The sequence below is a fragment of the Mustela putorius genome, unplaced genomic scaffold, assembly GCF_011764305.1.
Source record: "Mustela putorius furo isolate JIRA1106 unplaced genomic scaffold, ASM1176430v1.1 tig00003858_pilon_pilon_pilon, whole genome shotgun sequence".
NCBI lineage: Eukaryota > Metazoa > Chordata > Mammalia > Carnivora > Mustelidae > Mustela > Mustela putorius.
The window spans coordinates 39,498,953-39,519,339 of NW_025422010.1; the positions used below are offsets into that span (position 1 = coordinate 39,498,953).

Here is a 20,387-nt window from a genome sequence, read left to right on the forward strand (position 1 = left end):
TCTTCATCAAAGACCTCAAAAAAGAGACTTTCACGATTCACATACCTCGGCCTTGAATTGCTAAAGATCTCAGAAGAGCTGAACTATTGAGTAAGGCATAAATATAAGACTCCACTTGCAACTTTGAGAGCACAGAGGTGTACGAATGCAGAGCGAGGGTCTGGTGGAGGTGCTCAGATTTGGCATCAAATAGCTTCTTTAGCTCCCCCAGTGCATTTTCATTCATCTCTACTCTTTGGTAGCGATGATAGCCTGAAACTTTCACTTGATCTGCACAGATACCCTAACAGTGGACAAAAAGGTAAAACAGGAAACCAGTTAACTCTTTACATGTGACATAATCAGGCAGACAATGTATTACGGGCTTCAGTACCACCTTCGAAGAGCTTATAAATCATAGTGAGGGGGCAATACTACCACACAAGGAAGAATAAATCAAATCTATAATCAGGAGCCAAGAGGGATAAAGTCAATCACAAGTCATCACATGGTCAAAGAAGACAAAAGAAACCCTAAGGAGAAAATAATAGAACTTGTTTCTAGGTGTCTCACAACTGAAAATCTTATCTTCAACTTTACAAACATGGAAGTCAAGCTGATATCCCCACAACTTCAAGGGACTTCAAAATATCTCTGTACCTACCCTCACTACTCTGATTCTGCTCAAAAGAAACCCCTCTCCTTTCCAATACTAACACCCCCAGCTGTGTTCCTAAGTCTATCCTCTTTTTCAGTGTTTTCAAATGTTCCCCTGACCACAGAATCTTTTCTGTCTACATAGAGAGATACAAAGGTCTCCCAGTGAATGAGGATCAAGGATGGGGGAAACCACATGTTTCTCCTCAATAACTCCTCCGGCCTCCCCTCACTGCCAGACTTGCCAAGAGTGGCCTTCTCTTCTTTGCCAACCTTCCCAGGCCACTGAGAAGTGGCTTCCCTTGGCCTCCACAGGGTCACCTTGGCCTCCGCAGGGCCACATCTAATTGCCTTCCTGTTTCCTCAGCTCTCAAATTTATTCCATGGATCAGCCTCTCCTTGACCCTCTCTACCCATCTGGATGTTCCGGGCATTATGCCCAAGGCTACAAACTAAATGGTCCCCAGACAGAATCTGACCTGAAAACATGACTTGTTTGGCCTCTACTCTCTATTTTGTTGCCAACAGTCTTAAATCAGGATCCTTCACACAGAAATCCTGACTTCCAGCTCTTCTTAGGAAGTGAAAAGATGTGGCAATGTTGGACCATCACAAGCTCACGGCAACGATCAGCTAGAACTCAAGAGCAGCTGCCCCCAGTGCGCCAGAAAGGAGCTCACCCATGGACCACCATCCCACTCAGCCCATTTCACTCCTTCAGGTCACCTGCATGGCCCCTGCAAGCATCCAACTTTGTGACTCCGACACCACACTACTCTGGGCTAGGACAGGGTCTATGTGAGTACAAGCATCCTCCAGACCTAGATGGCATCACAAGAACGGCAGCTCCACTGCAAATGCCCCAGGTGCCGAAACGCTTTAAAGAACACCAAAATACCTGCACGGACAGCTGTTCATCCTTAAAGTGCCACAGTCGGCTTTTCGCATTTTGGCAATCAGACGTCAGAGCAAGGAGCTCAGCTTCGGCCAGCAGCAGCTGCTTCCGACACCGCGAGTAGTTCAAAAGCAGCTCGTAAAACTCATGCCTGTCCTGATGAGCCATGCTGTCGAATTCTTCTAAATACGACTCAACATTTTCCAGCCACGAACCAGGCTCAAAGATCTTCAGCTGTTCTTTAGTAAACGGTACCAGTTCTGGTTGAGATGGGAGCTCTGGGTAGAGTCGCTCATTACGAAACAAGGGTTTTGCTGACACTGAAGCTGGTACTTCTCCAGCAATTTCGGTTGGCAACTGAGGATACAGTTTTTTCACTCTAGGTGGCTGAAAAATGTCTTTGGCTTCACAAGAACTCTGCAAGCCAACATTTTGTAGCACCTCTGAAGAAAGACCCAAGGCTTGCTTGTCATCTTTCTTTTTCTGAGTTTCTCTGGCCTGTAAATTTTCCATTTCTGGCTGAGTATAAGAAAAATTAGATTGCAAGCTAAGTTCAGAAGGTCCACAGAGTACCAACTGATTTTCCTCTCCTTCTGTGCAGTTCTTGGGGGTTTCTACTTTGGTTCCGACACTGTCTCCAGGGCTGACCTTTAGATTCACCGCATCATTCCCAACGCAGGCTCTGACCTCCTCCCCTCCCTTTAGGGTCTCTGTGTTCCATGTCAGGGGCTCTTCGTTGCTTATACTTAAGGAGGTGAGTGGTATATCAAACATTTCACTCTCGTTTTGTCCACAGGCAGCATTCTGGAGCTGGGAATCAGTTAACACCTTCAGACAGTCTCCTTTGAATTCACAAGCTGAAGGAGGGATTGCCAGCTCTCTGGAGGGTTCTGGAAGGGAGACTTCATCAGATTCCTCCCTCTGAAGGGTTTCTGATTTCTTCTTTTCCTAAAAATGAGATTTATAATGTGAAATAATTTAAAACATTGAAGTAACAACTGATGCTTTCAACATAAGGAATTCTTAAATTGTATACAAGAATCTAAATTTTATAATTAGCAAATGGAATCTAAATAAACTTCATAAGTAATGTGTATCGAGGCACCTGAGTGGCTCAGTGGGTTAAAGCCTCTGCCTTCAACTCAGGTCATGATCTCAGGGTCCTGGGATCGAGCCCCGCATTGGGTTTTCTGCTCAGTGGGGAGCCTGCTTCCCCCTCTCTCTGTCTGCCTCTCTGCCTACTTGTGATCTCTCTGTCAAATAAATAAATAAAATCTTTAAAAACAAAAACAAGTTAACTTAAAAAAAAATAAGTAACGTGTTTTGTATTTCCCATTATTATTCAATTTTGACTATGTTAAGTGTAGGAGATTCACTAGTCTAATCGCAACAGAGAAAGACATCAAAAGCAGCAGCAAGTGACGATGCAAGAACAGAGGAGGAAAGTTTTAATTAGGTCATTCTCCATTCTCCTAGAGGTCAACAGAACAGTGTCCAAGTGGCATAGGCCTCAATCGATTTATCTTCATCTTGACAAACATATTCACTTAAAATTCAAGCAGAAATAGTCAAATAACTTGAATAATAAAAATGACTATAGTATTAGATTATAACCTACAGAATAAAATAAATATCACAAGCCCATACTGACATAAATAAATAATAAATGAGCAAAAGTGACACTCCTCCTTACAGAACTCCAATTAGTAAATGTAGATGGAATGAGAAAAACAGGAAATCACCATTACAACGCCATGGTAATAACTATCACGGCAAAATCTGCCGACAGATGCTAAAGTGAGTGAGTGAAAATTCAAGGAGACACAAGACACCTGGATAGTGTCAAAGTATCTTCTAAATATTTAGTAATTACAAAGGGAGGAAATGGTAAGGTTCTGTGGAGAATTCTGGCAAATGATACTTTAACTGTGTAATCGAGATTAATATGACCAGTAGCATAACCCCATGTAAGGTTCTGAAAAGGCCTATCACCTCTTCAAGTGTCCTTGCCAATAACATATAACTTCAATCTAAGTTTAAAAAAATACCAGAGAAAAACTCAAATTAGAAAACAGTCTACAAAATAACAGAAACATGGGGCCCCTGAGTGGTACAGTTAAATGCCTGACTCTTGGTTCCAGTTCAGGTCATGATCTCAGGATCGTGAGACAGAGCCCCACGTCAGGCAATGCACTCAGTGCAGAGTCTGCTAAAATTTCTATCTCCCTCTCTCCCTCCACATGTTCGCTCTCTCTCTCTCTCTCTCTCAAATAAATAAATAAATAAATCTTTAAAAAAGAAAAAAAGGAATAACAGAAATGTTATGGTCATCAAAGGAAAGACTGAGAAACCATCAAGAGACTGGAGGAAACAACAAAGACAGGACAACTAAATACTCTGTAGAACCCTGGATTGGATTCTGGAATAGAAAAAGGACAATGGTAGGAAAACTGTTGAAATCCAAGTAAGTTCTATATCTCAGTTAATAGTATTTTGCCAACATTAACTTCTTGGTTATGATAAATGTTCTACACTACAGAATTTATGATTATGTGAGAGGGTGACATCAGAGGATACTGCATGAAGGGTATATGGAACTCTCTGTACTATATTTACAACATTTCACAAAGTCTGAAATGGTCTCCCAAAACACAAAGACAAAAAAAAAAGTTAACTGTTAAAAGAAAGTGCAATAAAATGAGTTACGGTTTAAAAAAAAAAACCTCAGGCATTAACACACAAAGTAGATACACAGGTAAACATGCTAATAAAGAAGAAAAAAATTACAGAAGATTCTTTAAATAAAGTTGTTACACTCAAACAAACTGAAAAAAAAAATGCATCACTCAAGCATTCCCCTTTCACTATGAAATTTTAAGAAGACAAACCTGACAGTTTCACAAGTTATCAGTGATTTTGGATTGTGCTGTCCAGCAAATGTCAAGCAAAAAAAAAAGCTGACAAGAACCAAAAATGTAAGCCACTTATATGTACCTAATAATAGGAAGAAAAGATAATTGTTTTTGAAATGGAATTTGAGGTCGCTCACTGGTAATAGCTACCAAACATTTAAAATGGTGGCTAAACTAAAGAAGTACGTGCCCCTCCAAAATTACTTTAATCTACAATGTGAACATCAGATTCAGATATGAGCCACACAATGCACACAAATGAGTCTGTCTAACTGCCTAAAATCATGAACAATAAAAAGCATTAACGAGTATTCATAAGAAAATGAAGTGGGTCTAATTACACTGCAAGGATGTTTAGCACACTTCTATAATAAGTAGGCTTGTCAGAGTGGGAGGTCAGAAAGAGAAAATCAGGAGACGGAGGACCATGGTTACTACAGCGAGAGAAATGCCGGTGTACTTGTTGGGAGAACGGCCAAATTTTAATGAGTTGAATAATCAAAACGTAAAATTAAGAAAATAATCTCATTTATAATGGGCAAAGAATAAAATTGAGATAACTTTAACAAAACAATTGTAAAAATTGTACTCTGAAAACTGCCAAACATCATTAAAAGAAACTGAAGACTTAATAAATGGAAACACATCCCATGTTCATGGATCAGATCACAATATTGTTAAGACGGCAATCCTCCTCAAATTGATACACAAATTCAACATAATCTCAATCAAAAGTTCAGGGGCGCCTGGGTGGCTCAGTGGGTTAAGCCGCTGCCTTCGGCTCAGGTCATGATCCCAGGGTCCTGGGATCGAGCCCCGCATCGGGCTCTCTGCTCGGCCAGGAGCCTGCTTCTTTCTCTCTCTCTCTGCCTGCCTCTCTGCCTGCTTCTGATCTCTCTCTGTCAAATAAATAAATAAAATATTTAAAAAAAAAAAAAAAAGTTCAGCTGTCTTTTTTTGCAGAAAATGACAAGCTCGATCCTTAAACTCATAAGAAAATGCAAGGGACCCAGAGCAGACAAAACAATCTTAAAGAAGAAGGACAAAGGAGATCTCATACTTCAAAACCACTATAAACCTACTTCAAAATCTACTATAAAACTAGAGTAATAAAGACAGTGTGGTCGCAGCATACAGACAAGTAGGTCAATGGAAGAGAACTGAGAATCCAGAAATAAAACCTTGTATTTACAGTCAACTGATTTTCAATAACAGTGCCAAGACAATATAATGAACAAAGATCAGTCTTCAAGAAATGCTGCTTAACAACAGGATATCCAAAGAGTGAACTGGACCCTTACCTTCCATCACACACAAAAATTAATTCAAAAAAGATCACAGACCTAATGTAAGAGCTAAAACTTTACAACTCTTAGAAGAAAAAATAGGTGTAAATCTTTTTTTTTTTTTTTTAAGATTTTATTTATTTGACTGAGAGAGGGAACACAAGCAGGGTGAGTGGGAGAGGGACAAACAGGCTTCCCGCTGAGCAGGGAGCCTGATGCGCTCCTAGATCCCAGGACCCTGGGATCATGACCTGAGCCAAAGATAGACGCTTAACAGCTGAGCCACCCAGATACTCCCAGAGATGTAAATCTTAATGATTCTGGGTTACACATGACATCAAAAGTATAAATAGCAACAGAAAAAAATAAATTGAACTTCATAAAAATTAAAAATATTTATGCTGAAAATGACACCTTGAAGTGAAAAGTTAACCCACGGCATGGGAGGAAATAGCTGCAAATCAATTATAAGGGACTTACACTCAGCATAAAAAAGGAACTCATCTAACCCAATAATAAAAAGATGAATAACCCAATGTAAAAATGGGCAAAGGATGTGAACAGACATTTCTCCAAGGGGGATATAAAAATGGCCCATAGAAAGATGCTAACATCAGAAGCCATTACAGAAAAGCCAATCCAAATCATGAGACACCATGTCATGTCCAGTAGGAAAACTATTTAAAGTCAGACAGTAAGTGATGTAAAGTGATAGTAAGGATGTAAAGAAATCCGAACCTCATACACTGCTGGTGGGATTATAACGTGATGCAGCCACTATGGAAGACCGTTCAGCAGCTCCTAACCGTGGTGATAGGTACACAACCTTACAGTCACACTAAAAACCACCAAATTATACATTATAAATAGGTGAATTGTATAGCGTGTGAATTACATCTCAAAAAGCTAGGAGAGATTTTTAAAACTTAGTGAGTTGACAAAATGAGTGAGAAGTAAGGAAGCAGAGACTGGAATGTGGAACAGAGAAGATTTTTATTTCTCTCTTCTGAAGCTGAAAGAGACCTCTAGGGGTGTTAAATGCTAATTGGAAGAGAAGACAAGGGAGCTGGAAGCAGCCACAAGACAGGCCACATGATCAAGGGCACAGAAAGCAACTACACTGCCTCCAACATGCAAGCATCAGAGCCTTCCTATCCAACCTACCCCTCAGGCAGTTTTTAACCCCCATTTCATTCCACTCCAATACCACCTCACTCTGGCCTCTCCCCTCACTCCAGAATTGCCTTGAAATTTCAAATTCTTTCCCTCCACCAAACAAAATGAAGTGTCCAGCTGCTACTCCCAAACCTGCCTGCCCACTCCCAGCAGCTGTAGGAACAGATAATGAGGCCAGAGAACCAAATGAATTTTTTAAAAAACTTCTTAGCCTCTCTGGAAAGAACACACAAGACTTTGTTTAGGCTTTTAGTTCCCCTGGGGTAGAACTCAGTGCTTCTCTGGGTTTCCAGAGTGGAACCAAAGAAAACTCTCTACCTGTCCTGGTTAGGGTAGTTGGGTCCAAAGAGAAATTAGCCTGGAGCTGGCCCAAGGAAAGAGTGAGGGAAGGACAGAGAAGCTGGTGCTTCGATTCAAATGGACTATCCAGACCAGAGAAGGCAACCTGGAGGGAAGGACGGACAACCGTTGGAGCTGATGGCAAAGGCCTGATGCCGCTCCCTCAAGGATCCCGGTACAAGGACAGGACCTCTAGGTATGAATGCAGATAGGGGACTTGCTGAAATCACCACTGATGCCAGAGCCTCAAAGGCAGTGGTGAGCGCCCTGTGGCTTACTTCACTTTCCCAAGCACCAAATAGGGGAGCAGGTCCTGAATGGTCTCCAAGCCAGCAGCCTCTGCCCCACCACCAATTCATTCGAAACACCATTGTAACTTTGGCTCCCCTAAAACACTGCTCTGAACACCACAAACAGTCACACTCTCCACTTAATGAAAGACTGATTCTTAACTCAGTGCCTTTGATGACTCAGTTATGACCATGCCTCTAGACAAATTCTTCCTTTAATGACCACACCAGCCCTTCCACACATGCTTTACTATGAATTCCTGCTGTGTGTACTTGTCCTCTGGCCCTGATTACAGGTTAATTTATCTTTAAGTTCTGTCTCCCCCCACATAAACCACAAGTATCTTAGGTCCAGGCACTATGTGTCTTTGGATCTGATCTGCCTCTGATTTTTGACAATGTTCAGTAAATGTTTCCTGAGACAATGGTGATGACCTATAAAATACAAGGATTTACTGAGCACAAACTGTATACTGGGCCCTGTATTAGGTACTAGAATAAAGAAATAAAAAGAAATTATTCATTTATCCAACAAATATTTATACTTACCATGTGCTCAGGCACATTCAGAAATTTATTTTTATATACCTCTCAGAAAGCAGAGGGAATACCCAATCAGTCAGAAGAAACTTGACTTTTTTGCCAAAATCAGAATCTATTCTTACACTAAAAATATAAAATGTCACTTAAAAATTAAAAAGCCAGCTTCCGATTATTTTGCCTACTTGAGTTAACTGGAGATAAAGATACAGGGGAACGTATTGTATATATAATAATCATTACAGATCACAAAATTCAAACACAACTCCATGTGTATCAAGTCATGTGTGCAAAAAATTCATACTTACATAATTTTATCTTAAGCAAGGGGACACAGTTCTCACAACTAAAGATGGCCAGGTTAGGAATCTGTATTTCTTTACTTTTAACCTAAGTTACATATAGGTAGAGAATAAATATTAAAATAATTCCACAGAAGGAAAAATAAGCAAACACTTATACAGAAATGGAAGAATGGAAGACTTTTCTTTATCAATAAACAAGGAAAAACAAACTTAACTACATATCACAGTAAACATGCTCTGCAGTGTTGTGTACAAGTGGGCAAAAAACTAAAGAACTCACACAAAACACTACCAACAGTTTTTCCCAGAAAACAGAATTCAGGGCTCTTCACTTCTGCTGTACATTTCTGTGTGTGTATGTGTGTGTCCCGCTCAGATGCACATTCTTCTGGAAGCAATGAGCACTTTTATAATTAGAAGAAAAATAAAGAGTGTATGCTTTGGGAAACAAACTGGAAGTTTCCTCACTCACAATTCTTTCTCTCTGAGCTGGAGTAAGTAAAAAAAATTCACAACTCCTTTGCTTCTGTAAAAATACAATGAGCTGCTTCTTCACAAATAATGAAAGTTCAAGTTTTATACATTTCGTAGAATACTTCCATGAGATTATTCTAAAGACAGGGTCTGTTTATCAATAATGTCTGTATCCACAGCACTTTGCACAATGTCTGGCATAGAAGAGATAAAAAGGGCTTGGATATGTGGGTCTGTTTAAGTCAAAAGCTCTTTGGGCAACTGTTCCAGCCCTCCTTGGGGTATACAGGGATGCTGTATGAGGGAAAAGGCTTGGGGAAAGGGGAAGGCCTCTATGTTCTGCTTTGAATACATCTGCTCTTAGCTGCCACCGCTTTCCTGTGCTCTTAACAATCTTCCTTTAAGTATTAGGCTTGACAAGCTTGACCTGTTCCTCCTCTATCATACACTTCCCTCACTCAGCTTCTGGGACCCCACTCTCTCAGTTAAGGGCACTGGGGACACGTACTCCCTCTCTACCTCACTGATCACTCCTCACACTTCCTTTTCTTCTTCTCCCCAAACTCTTAAAGTTGGGGTGTCCCTGGGTTCTTTTCTTATCACCTTTCTATACGACACTCATTCCCAAAGTAACCTAATTCAGTCTCTGGCTTTAAATAACTACCTATATGCTAATGACTATATGCCAAAGACTCTCAGATCTTTTTTTTTTTTTTTAAGATTGATTTATTGGTGGGGGGAGAGGATCTCAAGCAGACTCCGTGCTGAGAGCATGGAGCCCAATGCGGGGCTTGATGCCATGACCCTGAGATCGTGACTTTAGCCAAAACCAAGAGCTGGACGTTCAATCGACTGAGCCACCCAGGCACCCCGAAGACTCCCAGATCTTAATCCCAACCTGGCTCTCCCAAGCTCTAGATTCATATACTCAACCCTACTTTATATCTCCATTTTGATGTCTAATAGACACCTGTTTCAAAATTTCCATAATCAAAGCTCAACTCCTAATCAGCCCCCAAACCCGTTCCACCCACCACCTCGTCTCAGAGTCATCCGTGACTCTTCTCTCTCTCACATGCCAGATCCAAGCCATCGGAAAATCCTCTTGGCTCTACCTGCAGAAACTTCCAGAGTCAAACACTTCTCACCATCTCTGCTGTACAAGTCTGGTCTGAGCCACTGTCACCTCTTGCCTGGATTATTCCAACAGACTAAAGGTCTCTGCCTTTACTCTTGCTCCTTTACAGCTGATTCTCAACTCAGCAAGCACAGTGATCCTTTAAGGCATAACTCAGATCATACCCCTTCTCTGCTCAAAACTCTTGAGATCCTTACATATTTCAAAGCAGAAGTTGCTACAATGGCCCCCACAGCCCTGCTTGACCTGGCCCGTGTGTTAGGTTTCTGATTTTATCCCACTATTCCCCTGTCCCTCACTCCTCTCCTACCCAGACTGCCTCCTGGCAGTTCTTAGGGCAGGCCAGGCAGGCCACTCCCTTAGGGCCTTAGCTTGGAACGTTTCTTCCCCAATATCTACATGGTTAACTCCCTCATCTCTTTCGTGTCTTTACTTAAATGTCACCTTGGAAAACTGCAACCCATCCTTATCTCTCACCACTGCTCCCCAACTCTGTGCCCTGTTCTTTTTCTCTTTTTCTCACACTTATCATCTCCTAATATATCATATATTTTATTTTTTTAGGTGGGGTTGTTCATTTGTCCTCTCCCTTGAGAATGTGATGTACATTAAGACCAGGTTCTTTCATTTTCTTATGTTACTTCCCAGGTGCCTAGAACAGTTCCTGGTGACCAATGAGTATTTAATCAACAAATGAATGGACCTTAGGAGGCACAAAAGGACCTAAATAATATATAACAGCCCCTACCTTCATTCCTGTTCATGAGGGGGAACAGCTAAGTGGTAGAAATCATCCAGGCTAAGAAACAATAGGGGATGGAGATTTAAAGGTCTTTCCAGAGGCACCTGGATGGCTCAGTTGGTTAAGCATCTGCCTTTGGCTCAGGTCATGATCTCTGGGTCCTGGGATCGAGCCCCAGTCAGGCTCCCTGCTCAGTAGGGAGTTTGCTTCTCTCTCTCTCTTTCCCTCTGCCCTTCCCCACTGCTTGTTCTCTCTCTCTCTCAAATAAATAAATAGAATCTTTTAAAAATTAAAAAAAATAAGGGTCTTTCCGTTTCTGTGATCAGCTTTCTGGGCCACATCTCAGTCTACCCTTAGCAATTACAATATGCTGTTACAATTAATGAGTCGCTAGCATTCAGAGTTTAACTGTCTGTGCATATTCCATGACTGTAAAATACAAACTGCATCTGTAGAATAAGTCCAAATCTAAAAATCTACTGTTCTTAACTCAAAATCTACCAAGATCACCGAAGTCAGGGTCCTCTGAGGTGGGGGATATTCCAGTAGAAGATGTACTAAAAGAATGAAAACATTATTAGGACAACCTCTTAGGAATGAGGAGATTAACTACAGCCTAACAATGTGAAGTCATCTACCAGATGATTAACATTGAGGAATGCAGGTCAGCTGCTGGGTAAAAAAAAATCCACAAGCCAGTCAAACTATCTGAAGGGAACAACACGTGACACTACTCACTTCCTGAACTGAGTCTTGGAACTGCTTCATGGCTCCGTAAATCACTGCTAAATTAGACAACAGATAATAAAGATTTCATTAATGCAGAACTTTATAATTATGCCAACACTAAAGCAAATCTACTGACTCTAAAAGAACAATTTTTACAATGACAGGTATGAGAGCCTTGCTGGTGTTGTGGACTTTTTCCACTTGTTTTTTTCATTCTACTCAGAGGAAATAAGCTTGGAAGTATTCTTCAATACTGGCATCTATTCCTTTATTTAACAAACATGACCAAGTGCAAAAAGGGCTGTGAAGGGTACTGGAAACAAACAAGTCCTTGCCTCACTGAGGACACAGTCTATGGAGAAGAGTTGTCAAAATAACTACAAGTGAGACAAGGGACAAAGGAGGTGCAGGGTGTTACTGCAGGAGGGAGTAACATGAGGGTGATAAGGGAAAGCTCTTCCAAGGAAGTGCTGTTTTAGTAGAGACCTCACAACTGAGCAGTAGGTGAAGAGGGGTAGGAAGAGAAATGCGGGTAGAAAAAATAGCATGTGCAAAGGCCCTGAAGCAGAAGATACACGTATTTATATATTTTATATATATAGTTGAGAACCAAAGAGATGGTAGTAGTAAACCTCAGGCTGAAGAGAAAGACAGATCATTAAGGGCCCCGAGTCGATGCTGAGGACTCTGGACTCCAGCCTGGGGGTAATGGGGAACCTTTGCAAGATTTTAAGAAGGAGAGTTATCAGTTTTGGTTTTTGTTTTTTAAAACTATCAACCGGCTTCAGTTTAGAGAGTGGGCAGCTAAAATGAATTTGGAAAAGCCAGTTTAGCAGAAATCCAAGAAGTCTTTCTTGGAGGATGGTGGTGGTACGATGGAGAAAAATGAGCAAAATTAAGAGAGTATTTAGGAAATACAACTGGCAGGACTTAGTGACTGATTAGATTTGGAGAGAGAAAAAAAGCACACATCCAGGATTTCTGGTTTGACCAAACACCTCTGGAATGAAGGCCTCTTCAAATAAATTAACCTATGTCTGTGTAGGAAAATTGCCTGAAATGTATCAATAAAATGAGCAATTGGTTTTCCAAGATAGATTAAAAGCTCAAGGTTTTTACTTTAGAAGTCCTGTTGCAAACAAAATAACGTAACAGAGAATCTTCTTAACTATTTTTAAGTATCTATAGACAGACATATAGATATATGAATTAATGAACTAAGCTACTGGATTGAGATTTTTGGCCTTAATCTGAGTTATCAAACTGACTTTGGGCCTACCATTTAACTTCTCTGATCTTTAGTTTCATCATTTGTTTGGGGGGGGGGGAAGCCCTACATATTAAGATTTAATGTTCTGCCCTATACGTGACTGATGTTTACATGTTACACACTACCATATTCTAGGTACAAGGACCTTATGCATGGTTCACCAAGGGCTTTTTTTTTTCTTCCTCCATCTAGCTAGTTCTTTACCACCCCAATACAATGAAAAATTATTTCTCTTAAATATGCTTCTTAAATTAGATAGCAAAATGGCTTTCACCCCAAAGAGTAACTCCTCATAGGCCTGGGTACACTGGTGTGCATAACTCCATTACAGCCTTTTTAAAATGCACAATAAAACAGAGTCACACATATCATTTATGGCTAATTAAAAATAGTATCTTTCAAAACCTGTCTCCTGTCAAAACTTTGCTCCTATGAGAAAGATTTAAGTACCATTTTTAAGCTACACTTGCTTTGCAACATCACCCACTAGTTAGAAAGGAAATTTCCAGTAATTGTATTACTACCCTCATTATTTCCTTAATGTAAATTCAGTTCCAGGTAAGCCAGAATAATCTAGGTCCAGCCATCCAGGGGCAGCATTTAACCTGTTCACTGTAAAATAAGTGTCATTTCAGAAAATATATGAGAAAAATTAAAACCAAGCTGCACCTGAAAACAAACCAAACCAACAAAAGTAACCCAGAAAATTCAAACCCATCTCTACTGTGTGAGTCCTGCTCTGGTTTAATTTCTGGACATTCTTCCCCCATCATAAACGACCAGGATTATGAGAAATAAACAGCAGCAGCACTCTACCACCTTGAATTTCAAAAGTAAAAAGGTACATCGCTACAATCTGTCGCTATCCATACAGCTCTGCCAGAGGGCTCATGCTACCCGTCGAGAAGCGGCTCCTTCCCTCTGTTCACGAGAGGACTGAAAATGTTCCCAGGTTTAAGTTTAAAGGACAAAAAAGGGCGCCTGGGTGGCTCAGTGGGTTAAGCCTCTGCCTTCGACTCTGGTCATGATCTCAGGGTTCTGGGATCGAGTCCCGCATAGGGCTCTCTGCTCAGCAGGGAGCCTGCTTCCCTCTCTCTCTCTCTACCTGCCTCTCTGTCTACTTGTGATCTCTGTCTGCCAAGTAAACAAATAAAATCTTTTTAAAAAATAAATAAAGGACAAAAGAGAGTCAAAGATGAAAAGGTGCTCCACGGCAGGAATCCAGGCCCAGGTGTGGAAAAGTCAAGAAGAAAGCAGTAAAGAAGGAGCCCCCTGATGTCAGAGAAGAAAAAGGAAAATATGGGCTCCTGACAAAATATAGTAAGGGAACGTGGAGCTCGAACAGACGAACAGGGCTGGTGTCGGTGGGTGGTGGGATCACATACTGGAATGTGCGACCAGAGACTGCGGAGGGCTCAGGAGATGGGTAGCCCTGGCTGGAGAGGCCCAAGAGGGGGAAAAGGAGACAGAGCGCATCCGCCACGGTCTCGGGAGGGTGGCGGGGAGATCCTCACCTTGGTTTTTGTCCGGCTGGCCTTGGCCTTGGCCCGGCGCGGAGGCCTCACCGCCTCGGCCATAGACCCTGCGGCAGCGCCGTCGCTGTTTGTTTTTGTCAAAACCCTGCGCTTGCCACAACCGACCCAGTTCCGGCCTCCGTACTTATCACGTGATCGGGCCTCCACCACTCCCGGAGAAGGGGCGGCACCCAGGGACGCTACGGGCCGCAACGTAGGACAAACCACTCCAGGAGGCGCATTTTTTTTTTCTCTGAAGGAGGGCGGCCCCGCCCCTTCCCTCCAGGCCCCACCCCTGGCCCAGTGCTCCCTGTGCCCCGTACGCAGGTTCGTTGGGTTGTGTGGAACCCCGGTGCGGGCTCTCCCGGTGGAGCGTCTCATCTGTCTCTCCTGCCCTCACTCAGTGTGCACGCCGGGTGCGCTGGCGCACACCTCACTCACGCTCGCCGGCTTTAAGGAGTCCGAGGACGGACGTCTCTCAGTCTCGTTTGGACCTGTAGTTAAGTGGATCCAGTCAGGCAGCCTCAGCCTCTGCTTTGCGCTCGGGATGTACCCTTGAGATTTGCATGTTGGTTCCCACTTTTGTAAATGGCAACGATGCTATTTGATGGAGATTAAACGGCCCAATCGGGAGTGACAGGCATATCAGGGAGTGGAAGTTACCATTACTGTACAAAGTGCCAGGCGGGAAACAGACCCCTGTCCCGAGAAGGCCAGAGAAGAAACAAGACACGTAAAAGCCTTCTTAGTGTAGATTGTCCGTACCTTGCTTCATTTTTAAATTCCAGGTGTTAAAAACCTGGCGCCATCTCCCTTCCCCAGCTGTTCAGTTTCTTCTATCCAGAGCACTTAGTGCTCCTACAAAATACTACATAATTTGCTTTTATGTTTGTGCCTGTCCCTGCTCCAGAACGTAAGCTTTTAAAGGGCAAGCGTTCTTTGTTTTGTTCCCTCTTGCCTCCCCAGGGTCTTTACAACGCCGGCCAGTGTAGAGTAGATGCTCAATAAATATTTGATGGATGGAACAAATGAGTGTGAGTTGTTGTGTCTGGTGGCGGGGTAAGAGAGTTGAGATGGCTTATGTGGGAGGAAAATGAGACTATCCACGCGCTGGTAGCATATCCTCCTAGAATGAAAAATCCGGGAATATGATATGAGAAATGGGAAGCATCTCAGAGATACACCCTGCACAGCGACTTGTTTAGGAGCTATTTGATTATACAAAGAACGGTTTCGTGTATTTTGAAATCCTCAACAACAAAAATGTTATCAAGCCACTCAGTATACACATGCGCTTTGTATACCTCTGTGTGTGTGTGTGTGTGTGTGTATGTGTGTGTGTGTGTGTGTGTGTGCTTATTTATTTATTTATTTATTTATAATGGGCCAGACTTGGCAAATACGAACAAAATCTTTTTACCACCTTTACTACCCATTGTTTTGCTGGTGTTTCTTCAGGTCTGGAATGCCCTTTCCGGTTTAGACCAATTCAAATCCTTCTTGGCCTTCAAAGTTCTGTACGTGTTAGTCACTACTTAGCAAAACAGAAGTGACCTTACCTTCACTTCCTATGGTTTACAATTTAGTTGGAAAGCATAGATAAGTTGAGATAAATGTATCACAACCTAAGGGGGAAAGTGGCATACTTTACATTTACAAATTGAATTTTGTTTAAAAAAAAAAAAGTGTAAAAAAAAAAATATATATATGAACTGAATTTGTTAGAACTTAGTACTATAAGCAGTTTTGCTGGTCAGTTCAGGCAACAGAATAAATTAATCTATATTAAATTTAATAGTGTAGTTTAGGGGCACTTGGGTGGCTCAGTGGATTAATAGCCTCTGCCTTCTGCTCAGGTCATTGATCTCGGTCCTAGGATCCAGCCCTGCATCAGGCTCTCTTCTCAGCAGGAAGCCTGCTTCTCCCTCTATCTCTGCCTGCTGCTCTGCCTACCTGTGATCTCTTTCTCTGTCAAATAAATAAATAAAATATTTTTTTAATTTAATACTGTAGTCTAAAATACTTGAGGGAATTTAAGTCATAAATGGAACTGATTGTTGAACAAAATTTGGTCTATTGAATTTGAATGACCAAATGTTTAAGCCCCCCCCCTTGAAAGTGATTATTAAAATTTATTAGATTTATAAATAGAATGTTGAGATTTATAAAGATAAAGACTTAAGAAAAACTAAATTAAAAAAGAAAAACTAAATTTTACAATGTATATGACTAATAAATTGAACATTAATTTTGAAATAGTTAATTTAAAGATTACTTTCAAAAAAGAAAATAATGATAAATGTACCTTCTATACATAAATGTTATCTGCAGAAACCCTAAAAAATTTACATTGGCAGCAAGCGTGGTTAATCACTGGCCTAATTTAACAGTGGAAGGTTTGCTACTAAGATCCTTGCGTAGGGGCACCTGGGTGGCTCAGTGGGTTAAGGCCTCTGACTTCGGCTCAGGTCATGATCCCGGGGTCCTGGGATCGAGCCCCACATTGGGCTCTCTGCTCAGCAGGGAGCCTGCTTCCTCCTCTCTCTCTGCCTGCCTCTCTGCCTACTTGTGATCTCTGTCAAATAAACAAATAACAATCTTTAAAAAAAAAAAACTATCACACTTAAAAAAAAAAAAAAAGGTCCATGGGTAGTGATAATCACCATTTCCTGAGCTCTTACTATCAGTCAGGAACTGTTCTGAGTACTTTTCACATAATCCATTTGATTCTCACAACAATTCTGCGAAGTCAGTTGTTTCATTGTTCTCATTTTATAGAAAGGAACTGAGACTCAGAGATGTTAAATGATTTGCCTACAGTCATTCTAGCAAGCTAGCCTGAGCTAGTAAATGGGAGGGCTGGAATTTGAACCAATGAAGTCGTACAGTATAAATACATTTTTTAAAAAAATGATTCTCCTTATTTATTTGAGAGAGAGAAAGAGAGCTCAAGCAGGGGGGGAGCGGCAGGCAGAGGGAGAAGCAGGCAGAGGGAGAGGGAGAAACAGTCTCCCCGCTGAGCAGGGAGCCCAACACCGGGCTTGATCCCAAGACCCTGGGATCATGACCTGAACTGAAGGCAGACACTTAACTGATTGAGGCACCCAGGGGCCCCCAAATAGACTTTTAAGATAGGTATCTAGGCTTACTCTCTCCGTAATTGCAGTACTCTGTACTTACACACTGGAGCTGAGATGAATATCAGAAATACTTCATTTAAAAGATACTGGGTTATTCAGAATAGTCACAGCACTGACTATTGGGTATTGGTTTTATATATTTTTTCTTCCCTTCAAAAAAAATCCTATAATAGTGTTAAATTATAATATTCTTAAATGTGTCTGCAAACAACATAGAAGTATAACATAGAAAAACATGTAATAGAAAGTTAACCCTACTCTCTCTAGAGTTAATCATTATTAACAGTTCAGTATGCATCCTTTCAAACATTCTACCCATGTACAAATATCACATTCTTAAATACCCAATGTTTATGTATACATTGTCTGTAACCTTTTAATTCATAAATTCTGAAGATATTTCCTTGTAAGGAAAATGGCTCTATTTCATTTTTCCCTTAATTAATTAAATATTCCCTAATTTTATTTAAACACACTTCTTTTTTTTTTAAGATTTTATTTATTTACTTGACACACAGAGATCACAAGTAGGCAGAGAGAGAGGGGCAATCAGGCTCTCCGCTGAGCAGAGAGCTCTATGTGGGGCTCGATCCCAGTACTCTGGGATCATGGCCTGAGTCAAAGGCAGAGGCTTTAACCCACTGGGCCATCCAGGAGCCCCTAAACACACTTCTGATGGCCATTAAATTGTTTCTAATTTTTCGTTATTAAAAACAATGCCTAGGGGCTGGCTCAGTGGGTAGAGGATACATTCTTGATCTTGGGGTTGCAAGTTTGAGCCCCATATTGGGTATAGAGATTACTTAAAAAAAATAAAATCTTGAAAAAAAAACAATGCTTACAAATGACCACACTTGTATATTTTTTGTGCATGTGTTTTTCCATAAGATAGATGCCTAGCTGCAAAATTGCTGATCAAAGCACATTCTCATTTTTAATTCTAGTAAGTATTTACTAAATTTCCTTCCAATGGGTTATATTCATTTTCACCGCAGCTTTCAAAATTTAAAATAATTTTCAGGTCACATGGGGGGCTCAGTCAGTTAAGCATTTGCCTTCAGCTCAGGTCATGATCCCAGTGTCCTGGGACAGAGCCCCACATCTGGCTCTCTGCTCAGCAGGGAACCTGCTTCTCCCTTTGCCTCTGCCTGCCTCTCTCCCTGCTTATTTTTTCTCTCTCTCTCCCCCTCTCTCCCTCTCTGCCAAATAAATAAATAAAATCTTTTTAAAATTTTTTAAATAAAATAATTTTCAATCTCATGAAAAAAATCCCAATTTAAAACCATTACCAGGCAATCATAAAAGGAGTAAAATTTACATACAAAATACAGTATTCCAAAATTTAATATGAGCCTGATTCCTAAGGCAGCCAGTATCCGGAACAGCATTTGCCATAACTTTCAGTGAAAGTTGCTGAACTCAGGAATGAGCTCAAGGTAAACCCTTCTTAAACTCCCTTACAAAATTCGATTCCACAGGCTCTGTTGCCATCTGGCGGCAATACCCCCTGATGATGCAGCCTCTCGTGTGATTTCTGAGAAGTCCCTCATGCTACAGTTAATTACTTCCTCAATCTGTACAAGGCATTAATTATTTCATCATTCATGATTACTAAACATATTTTTTAAAAATTATGAGGAAATCACTTTACTTCTATATTTCTTTCCCTTTCTTTCTTTCTTTTTTAAGATTTAATTTATTTATGTGACAGAGGAAGACAGCAAGAGAGGGAACACAAGCAGGGGGAGTAGAAGGGGAGAACAGGCTTCCCACCAAGCAGGTAGCCTGATGCGGGGGTCCATCCCAGGACCCTGGGATCATGACCTGAGCAGAAGATGTTTAATGAATAACGCCTCTAAGTTTTTTACAGTTTCTTGAGACAATTAGCTGGAAGTGCATGTACCAAAAATATCCTGACTATGTCTTTTTTGAAGACTCTTATATAGACGAGGTTTCTTTTATTAACAGACTTTTGTTTCTACAGGAAGCCAAACATATAAAACTTTTATTTTTTTATATTACTTCCCCTCTCATAATCTTGCCCTCTTTAAAAAAAAAAAAAAAAAAAAGGTAAATGAGTCATAGAAATGGTGAGTGCATCCCAAACATCAGATACCTGCTGGTGTCCCACTCATATCTCCTTGGCATTTATGATTTCTGAGTATGAGATCCAAACTCCAACTGTCACATCTTTGCCTCAGAGCCCGCTTTGGGTACACATTCACCAGCCTGAAGGTGCCACGGGAATACTGCATCCCCCTAAACTGAAAGCAGCCCTCAACCAGTGACAGATGGGGGTTGACATATAAATACCATGATGGGTTGAATTGTATCCCTCAAAATTTGTATATTGAAGTCCTAACTTCCAATACTTGAGAATGTGACCTTATTTGACGATAGGGTCGTTAGATAATCTGGTTAAAAGGAGGTCATAAAGGTGGGCCCTAACCATGACCTGTGTCCTTCTACAAAGGTGGAATTGGGACACAGAAACATGCAGAGAAGTAAGATAACGATCTACCAGGCTAGGAGAGGGATCTAGAACAGCTCCTTCCCACACAGTCCTTAGAAGAAAACAACTCTGCTGACCACGTGACTTTGGACTTCTAAACTCCACAACTGTGAGATAACACATTTCTGTTGTTTAAGCCTGTCAGTATGGTACCTTATTATAGCAGCTTTAGCAAAGCTCCCTCACACCTGTCAGGGACTAACACTGTGATCTGCGTTCTGTGGTATTTCCCAGAGTCCCCTGTGGGATTCAGCTCCAACTGACCACAGTGGCGACATCCTTGATAACACAGTCTCTATTCACTTCCTTCTCTTCCCTTTTTCAGTTCCCATTTCACTACTAGTGTTCTCTGGGTTCACCTCTGAAGTAAACTACTTGATCTCAAACTCTCAAACTCTTGAACTCCTGGTCTCCAGGCCTCCTTGAGGAACCCAAACTAAGATAGTTAGTATCAGAAATGGTGCTCAGGGGCACCTGGGTGGCTCAGTG

At 41.2% G+C, this 20,387-nt stretch overlaps 1 protein-coding gene across 2 annotated transcripts in view; it reads right to left on the reverse strand.

The window, feature by feature from the left end:
* EPG5 (ectopic P-granules autophagy protein 5 homolog) overlaps window positions 1-14,642 on the reverse strand; it is a 105,765-nt gene extending 91,123 nt beyond the window's left edge. Inside the window, exons 1-3 of one of the 2 annotated variants that reach the window (XM_045065584.1) lie at window positions 14,247-14,642; window positions 1,535-2,479; window positions 46-283 (exon numbers count right to left, since the gene is read on the reverse strand). In XM_045065584.1, coding sequence (XP_044921519.1) covers window positions 46-283; window positions 1,535-2,479; window positions 14,247-14,627 — 1,564 coding nt within the window. In that variant the 5' untranslated portion in view covers window positions 14,628-14,642. Of the gene's footprint in view, window positions 1-45; window positions 284-1,534; window positions 2,480-8,382; window positions 8,448-14,246 lie in introns of those variants that run through there. The other variant, XM_013055923.2, reaches the window with a different exon arrangement.
* Window positions 14,643-20,387: the final 5,745 nt, after the last annotated feature.